This window comes from Monopterus albus, unplaced genomic scaffold (genome assembly GCF_001952655.1).
Source record: "Monopterus albus unplaced genomic scaffold, M_albus_1.0 scaffold561.1, whole genome shotgun sequence".
Taxonomy (NCBI): domain Eukaryota; kingdom Metazoa; phylum Chordata; class Actinopteri; order Synbranchiformes; family Synbranchidae; genus Monopterus; species Monopterus albus.
The window spans coordinates 11,067-20,069 of record NW_018128441.1 but is presented as its reverse complement, the minus strand read 5'-3'; the positions used below and the strand labels follow the sequence as shown (position 1 = coordinate 20,069).

Sequence of the window (9,003 nt, the reverse complement as noted above, 5' to 3'; positions counted from 1 at the left end):
GTTAAAGCAGAGAAAGGCTGCCGTCAGGGACAAATGTTATTATGACGGTAAAAGTAACCATAATATTTGTCTTAATGTGTAATGTTATGTCAAATTGTTTTAGATACACACCACGAAAACAACAGCCACACACATTATTTTCTTCATGTTTTGTCTACTGCTCTGCTCAGCTGCCAAGCTGGCATATCAGGTGACGTCACGGTTTGACAGCCCAGAAATGATTAATATTGTATAGCAATGCTTAGTTCGGGGTCTTTTCTGCTTCCGGGCTGCTTGGGCAGCCGGGGGTTGGAAGATCTCTGGACTTGAAGTGTTAATTCTTGCCTGTGCCTCTTTGAATAAACCAGTACGGTTATATTTTTTATATACTCAAGTGGTCTGAGTCGTCCCTCTGAGTTCCTGGTTTGAAAGAACCGGATGAGGCTTTATAATGGAACAGAGCCTTTATGATAAAGTAACTAGAGTCTATAAGACTCAAATCTTACATATGTAAGTGGGATGGAGATTCAAAGATTCTTATTGAGAAACTATATTTTTTCGTGTTATTATGATTCTTAACAGAACACAAGGGTTAAGCAGTATCAACTGGTATAGTCATGTGATTCAGACTTGATTGGTCACCGTGTTTTTTTTTTTTATTGAAACAAAGTAACACATTAACAAAACAGTACTGAACATAAGAAACAAGACAACAGATACATGACATTACAAAAGGATATAGAGTGTTTTACAAGATTGTAGTGTGTGAAGTGTGGGTATTTCCAACTTATGCAGTCTATGAAATGCAAGAAAGGGAAAAGGAGGGAAAACAAATAAATAAATAATTACCAATAATGATGATAACAGTACTACTAATAAAATCAGCTTGTTGCATTTTAGAGGTTGGTGGGAATGTGTGTGGCCTCAGCACCCAGGTGTTTGGTTCAAGTTGAAATGTGTAAAAAATGGGTTCTGTAAGATTTAGCCCAGTTCTTTCAACCAGGAACTCAGAGGGACGACGCAGACCACTTGGATATATATAAAAAATATAACCGTGCTGGTTTATTCAAAGGGTCACAGGCAAGAATTAACATTACACGTCCAGGCATCTTCCACCCCCAAAGCTGCTTGCAGGCAGCCCGGAAGAAGAAAAACCCTGAACCCAAGATCTCTATACAATTTAATCACTTCGTTGGGCTAGCCCCATCCTACACAGGCCACGTCAAACCGTGACGTCACCTGATATGCCAGCTATGCAGCTGACCAGAGCAGTAGTCAAAACATGAAGAATATTAAAGTGTGTGGCTGTTGATTAGTGGTGTGTATCTAAAAACATACAGGACATTCAGGGACATGTCCGAACAGTAAGCCTCGGAAGATATTATGATTAAGATTACGGCTGAACATATCATGCTACTAGCAATATTCATCTGCCGGCAGACTCTTCAATCTAGTTGACCTTGGCCTAGATGCAGCCTGCAGAATTCATGACAATGAACTGAGCACCCAACAGCCTGAGCTAGACATCAAATCCATAAATATCTACCTAACTGCCCCAAAATACCTAACAGTTCCATGTGTCATAAAAATATGATAACTATTCTTGTGAGTGGATGTCATTTTCTCTGTGATGTATTCTATCAGAAGGTTGGTCCAGTGGTTTATGTGTAGTGATATTTTTGATTTCCAGTTTTGAAAGACTGTCATCTTGGCAGTAGCTAGAGAAATGAGGAGTGGGTTTTTGTATTTAATTGGTAGGTGGTCGACGTCTGTGATATTACCGAGTAAGCAAAGTGATGGATATAGAGGGATTCTACAGCCCAAGATGGTGGAGAGTTTCTCTGTCACTGCTATCCAGAGGGAATTAACTGGTTGGCAGTAGCATGAAAATAATTGTCGGTGCAACCTAAAGTGCATTGTGAGCAGATGTCTGTGTCAGTGAAGCTCATTTTGAACAGTTTACTTTGTGTAATATGGGTCCTGTAGATGGTCTTGTATTGTATAAGTTGTAAGTTTACATTGCTGGTCATAGAAAAGAGGCTATTGCAAATTTCTGTCCAGAGGTTGAGGGAGAGAGTTAAATTGTTATCCCATTTGAGTTTTGGTATTGTCATTGTTGAATCTTTGATACGAGTTTAAATAGCTTGGATATTATTTTCTTGGAGGATGTAATTTTCATAATTTCTTCAGTTAATTTAGAGGGTTGTAGTGGGTTATTGATTACACTAATCTTTGAACTAATTATGGATTTTAGTTGATTGTACTGGAGGAACTGTTCTCTCTGAACTCCGTACTTCTAGATCAGTGTATTAAATGATATGAACTTGTTATTTTCAAATAAGTGATGTAAGTGAGTGATTCCTTTGTGATGCCATGTTGGGAAATAGATTGGGTTATTATGCAGTTGGAAATCAGGGTTTTGCCAAATTGGAGTGTATCTACAGTATGTGGTGCAAGTGATGATTTAGTGATTTTGTTTGCTTTCCACCAGGCTGTCAGAGTTGAGAGGATTATGATGTTCTTACAGTAATTCATTTTCTTAATAGAGTTAGGTCACCGTCTTTTTCTGCACCAAAGCAAGCTTTGGGGTTCAAGGAAAATGCTGCTTCGAGTTTCGGGGGATCGATGTCAGACGGCCATCACTAGAGGAGCAGTGTTTGCACAACCACTATGGTGTAACGGAGGTTGTGTACTCAATGTAGAAAAGAGAAACTGATATGCAAGTATCAATCCCATCACGCGAGTATTGATGGATAGCGATACTATCAATACGTTAGATAGATCCGCCCATCACTACATTAAAGCAATGTTGGCCTTTGATGATCCGGTACCAGAAATGACCTTACAGGAGGAGCTGCAGGAGACCATTGAACAAATTGTCTCTTTACAGTTAGAAGTCCCACAAGAACAACAAAAATGCTTACAAGAAATACTAGAATGGCCATTATTCAAGGAAGACAAGTATAAGGAGAGTATAAGCCAAAATAAGATGACAATGAGTTGCATGAGACAGAGGGAACAGAATTTGTAATGGAGATTATACACTGAAAAAAAGGATTTACCGGGTCTTTGGACTTACACAAATTATGCTAGTGTATGCAACGCAATTCATTCATATTTCCTTTGTTAACATAATTCAAACAAGTTAACCCCTAAAGAAAATTATGTTGGTTTTACACATTATCATTGTGTGGGACCAATGTACACATTACAATCAAGTAAATCCAACAAATCTTTTTTTTCAGTGTACCAGTGCAGGAAGAAGGCTTCATAGAGTGTTGATGGCAAACCTGTATTCCCCTATCATTCCCCTGTACTCTATTCCACAATGGAACCAGCAGACTCCTGCAGGGAGGGAATGAAGGAGAATGCACAATATGTGGTGGTGGATGAATGGGAAGCAGAATTTGATTTCAAGGAGAAAGAGAAAAAAAAGCAAGAGGAGCTGGAAGAGAGAGAAAAATAATTAAAATGCTATACCTAGAATGCATGTGTATGTTAGCCCAAGAGCTAATCCCTCGATGGTAGGCGACTTTAATCAGTGCAATTTATGGACTGTATTTCCCTAATATTACCAACATGTGAACATTCCCACCCAGGGCAAAAACACTTTAGATTATGTTTACAGTAACACACGTGGTGCATACAGGGCTGCACCCCACCCCCACCTTGGATGCTCAGACCACATTTCTTTGTTCCCCTATCCATCTTACAGACAGACTGAAACAAACAAAGCCTGTCACTAAACAAATTAAACTCTGGACCCCAGAGACTGAAGGGACCCTGCTGGACTGTTTTGCCCAGACAGACTGGGATATGTTTAAAGCTGCAGCCACCTCAGAGGACTTTTCTGTCAGCATACAGGACTATGCTGAGTATGTGACTGGGTACATTAGTACCTGCGGGCCATGCATTTTGTACCTGGGCCTTCAGTGGGGACTTAACCGACTTAATTCACCTCTTAATACCACCACTATCACATCGAAATTATAGAAACCATCAATTTAAATTAAATACATCATACTCACCAGAGATACTATTTATTTATAGACAAAATCCATCCTCATGGAGGTGATCTCTGCGTTTCAGTTCCATTAGTAAGTCCTTTTCTATTTTTTTTTTCTCTGATCAACCAATCAGAGGACGGAAAAATGCTGATGTCATTGTGTGTGTGAGGCGAATTTGAAATCTGATTGGTTAAAGAAACAGTCCCATTGCTAATACAGTTTAAATTACATCTGCCAGCACTACTGATTCTGAAGGCCCTGGGCAGATTAGATTGACATGGCAACACACAGAGGCTGAAATCTGATTGGACAAACAAATCTAACATCCACATGCACATACTGGAAGAGAAACACTACAAAATTAAGAGAATAGACTGTTGAGAATAAATTAATACAATTTCATGGAACAAATATTAGAATTTAGGTTGTAAATATAGGTCAGTGCTTCTGATAGTGTTTAGGCCAGCAGAGAAGGCCTTGCTGGCCCTGACTGCCCACCACTGAGTACCCGTATTGACAACATTGTGCCCACCATACAAGTCAGGAGGTTTCCCAACCAGAAGCCCTGGATAAACAGTTAGGTACGATTGCTCTCATGCATTCAGATCAGGCAATGAGACAGAGTACAAAGCTGCAAAGTACAGACTGAGGAAAGCCATCACAGCAGCCAAGAAGCAGTACAGAGAGAAGCTGAATGGCTTCTATTCTACTGCTGACTCCGGACAAATGTGGCAAGGCCTGCAGTAAATCACAGACTACAGGCCCACCACCAGCATCATCAGCTCCACAGACAGCCTGCCAGATAGCCTCAATACCTTCTACACCCACTTTGAGACCTCCATCTACAGCACAGAGAGGAAGCACGTACACACCTGGACCACCCAACTGCCCACCTCCCCTCCACTAACTGTCTCACCAGGCCAGGTACGCACAGTCCTGAGAAAGATAGACCCTTGCAAAGCAGCAGGACTGGACAGCATCCCTGGGAGGGCTCTCAGGGCATGTACCAGCTAGCTGTCTGATGTTCTCACCAGCATCTTCATCCTCTCCCTCAGCCAGAGCATCATTCCCACCTGCTTGAAGACCACAACCATTGTCCCCCTTCCCAAGAAAGCCCGGTCACCTGCCTGAACGACTACAGGCCGGTTGCACTCACACCAATCACTATGAAGTGTTTTGAGAGAGTGATGCTGACCCACATCCAGAGCAGTATACCGGACACCCGGTGCCTACCGGCCCAACAGGGCCACCTCAGACGCCATCACAGCTGCCCTCCACTATTCCTTTTATCACCTGGAAAATGGAGACTCCTACATCAGGATACTCTTCATTGACTACAGCTCCGCCTTCAACACAGTTATCCCCCACAAACTGTCCACACTGAGTCTGCACCCCACCCTCTGTGACTGGCTCCTGGACTTTCTGACTGGCAGACCCCAGACTGTCAGGATTGGCAACAAGACTTCAGCCAGCATTAGCACGAACATTGGCACCCCACAGGGATGGCCCCAAGTGATGACGTGCTTGGTGAATACCTCAGGCAGCAGAAACCAGAGGAACAAGAGAAGGAAGAGCAGGAACCCTCATGGAAGGACAAACCCCTGCACGGTATGTACCACCGTCAAATAGTAGAGGTGTCTGGTAGGAAAATTCCTACCAGTGGCTAGACAAAGCTGGACTGAAAGACAACACAGAGGTAATAATCTTGGCAGCACAAGAACAAGCTCTAAGTACAAGATCAATAGAGGCCGGGGTCTACCATACCAGACAGGACCCGATGCAGGTTGTGCAAAGATGCCCCTGAGACAATCCAGCACATAACAGCGGGTGCAAGATACTAGTAGGCAGGGCATACATGGAACGCCATAACCAAGTGGCTGGCATAGTGTACAGAAACATCTGTGCCGAGTACAGGCTGGAAGTCCCAAAGTCAAAATGGGATACACCTCCAAAGGTGGTTGAGAATGACCAAGTTAAGATCCTGTGGGACTTCCAGATACAAACTGACAACCGATGGCCAACCAACCGGACATAGTAGTGGTGGACAAACAGAAGAAGAAGTGATAGATGTAGCAATCCCATGTGATAGCCACAACAGGAAGAAGGAACATGCGAAGCTCAAGAAATACCAAGGGTTGAAAGAGTAGCTAGAAAAGATGTGGAAGGTGAAGGCACAAGTGGTCCCCATGGTAATAGGAACATTGGGGGCTGTGACCCCCAAACTGGGAGAGTGGCTCCAATAGATCCCAGGAACAACATCTGAGATCTCTGTTCAGAAGAGTGCAGTCCTAGGAACAGCTAAGATACTGTGCAAGACCCTCAAGCTCCCAGGCCTCTGGTAGAGGACCAGGGCTTGAAGGAAGGAATACAAGACCGCCCAAAGTGGGGGGCAAGTGGGGAATTTATATGTATGTATGTATAGTGTAAAGGTCTCTATTTATAAGTACTCTACTCTTTTCAGAGATTGTTCCTTCCTGCAGGAATAAATGTACAATGACATTCAGGCTGATGTCAAGTCTTTTTATTTTGCACTCACCAAGCCTTGATAAGACAATTTTTGCTACAACAGTCTCTGTGTGTGTGGTGTCTTGAGGCAGATGAACCCTTGATAGTTGACATTTGGCTTGGTGTGAAAATAACTACGACGACACCAATCGTTTTTTGTTGATTTCATTTTTCTTATTATAAATCTTGACATGAGAATGATCACACATGTCCATAAGTAAATAAGTTATTTTAAGTACACATCACATTTTGAAACCTTAAAAGTGCTTTTACCGTCAACAATAAAAACACTTCATATACTGTAAATGACTGGAAAATGCACATCGCTGCATGGTTATGTGAGAAGAAGAGCTTGTACACCAGTAATCAATGTTAATGCATCAGATGATTTTAGCTGGACCAAATAACCTTTTGAGGTGTTTAGTAATTTCTTTCATTTTGAGTCCATATATGAGTGGATTAAACAAAGGATGGTACAAAACTATTTGTAATGTCATTACTAAATGTGCAGGTTTTGGAAAATTGGATTTTACTCGAGCTATAATGATATCGTATGCACTCAAACAGAAGAAACTGATTAGAACCAGCAGGTGGGGTAAACAGGTCTCTGCTGCTTTTTTCCTGACTTCTCTAGAACTTCGATGGGCTATAATAAGTATCTTTGTGTACGTGAAAACTATGAAGAACAGAGGTAGTACTGCCAGATCTAATAAAGCAACCACACCATATATAGTAATTACTCTTGATCCTACACAGTGAAGCCCGTAAATTGCATTGTTACAAAGTATTCCTTTCAAAGTAAAGTTACACAGTTTAGTTTGAGCACTCAGTATTGTTGGCACTGTAGTATGACAAGCAGACACAAACCAAGCTAAAGCCAGGAAAATAATCACACTGGTTTTCTTCATGATAGTTGGATATTGCAGAGGTTTACATATAGACACATATCTGTCATAGGCCATGACTGCCAACAGTAAGAACTCTGAGCTGCCTAAAAAATTAAATATAAAAAACTGGAAGAGACAGGCTGAATATGATATGACTTGTTGCTCAGATACAACGTCAGTCAGGAGTTTGGGATACATACCGGTGCTGAAAAGAAGAGAGTTCACTAACAAAGCTGCAATGAAAATGTACATAGGCTCATGGAGGTCTTGGTGGTTCCAGATCAGGTACAAAACAGTAGAATTACTGCAGACTATTAGAATATATACTGTAAACATGATCACAAAATAAACACCTCCATATTTGTTAACTTGCACATACCCATCAAGAGTTATAGATGTAAGGTTTAAGTCATCCCCCATTTAAGTTGTCTATAACTAAATGCTGAAGAATAAAACAGGTAGATTACATGACCAGTGCACATGAACAGTAATTCAGAAAGAAGTCTCATTGTAGCAGTTACACCAGTATTCCACCGGTACTGGAGCGTCTCATTCATTCACAGAGAGCTGACCTTGATGTACTGCATGTTCATCTGCAACACTTAGAAAGTGGAACCATTTGAGGCTGTGGAAAGTTTTTATAAGCTAGTGTCAGCCTCCATGGATCTCATTAAAATCCCTGTGAAAATAGATTCTAATATGTAGGGAACTTCATCAAGCTATAGAATCCTTGTGTTCGAGGGACATTTGATCTTTGTACCTGACCATGTAGCCCATTATTCTGTCTTTACAACTCAAAATACCTGCTGCAGCAGTTCCATGAGAACAGAGGCTGGTGGATCATTCTCTTTACAACACGGGTCAGTCTAGATCCAATTCCAAAGGTCCTGCAGCCAATGTTTATTGAGTTTGACTTCAAACTAACTGGGCCTTTTTCTTTGCTCACAGGAAAACAACATGCAGCTCTGTGCATCAGGTCTGAACTAGCAGTCGGTCTGGAAGAACATTTCAGTTTCCTGTTGCAGCCCCAATCAGTGTTTTATTCACTGTGAATTATTTGTACACAAAGCCCATTTCCACCACATAGGCCATTTTCCTTGAAGGTCTGGGTGCTCTCTCAATCTGCGTGATATGTTCATGTCAGTCAGATGTAAGATAGATTTGACAACTGTTTGACGGTTCTTAGTTTAATTCATCAATTGAAACACATTTTTTATGTATGGGTGAGACACCAGCTAAGAGGATGATTGTCTGGCAGGAGAATCCAGCAAATCTTTATCTAGCATCTGTGAGAATATCTGGTGATAAAATAATTAATGTTAAATCAATACTTCAGCCAAATGTAAACTTGACTGCAAGAGTGCACTTCCCTATGTGCCGTGTTGATGTCAATTGAAGTCACACAAATTGGAGAAACCCAAGGAAAGGCATATAAAGCAGCCCCCCCACCCCCGGTACAGGCAGGGTGAGCATGACTATCAGTGCTTCAGTCAGTATGAACCTGAATCGGGGTTTTAGTGTGTGTCCATGGCCGACGACTGTGTGCATAAAGAGAAAATAACTACTTGACAACAACAATACAGTTTTCTTCGCATTGTAAATTTAGTTGTGTGTTTTTGCTAACA

The 9,003-nt window shown here is 41.5% G+C and overlaps 1 protein-coding gene across 1 annotated transcript; it reads right to left on the bottom strand.

Annotated features, from left to right (window-relative positions):
* Positions 1-6,871: 6,871 nt before the first annotated feature.
* Positions 6,872-7,798, bottom strand: LOC109953163 (olfactory receptor 6N2-like). The gene has a single exon (XM_020588580.1). It carries the CDS (start codon positions 7,796-7,798, stop codon positions 6,872-6,874), a length of 927 nt encoding a protein of 308 aa, XP_020444236.1.
* Between the last annotated feature and the right edge of the window lie 1,205 nt (positions 7,799-9,003).

Bases quoted from the DNA above. Each gene is read 5' to 3' on its own strand.
- LOC109953163 (XM_020588580.1), bottom strand. From the start codon at position 7,798: ATGGGGGATGACTTAAACCTTACATCTATAACTCTTGATGGGTATGTG.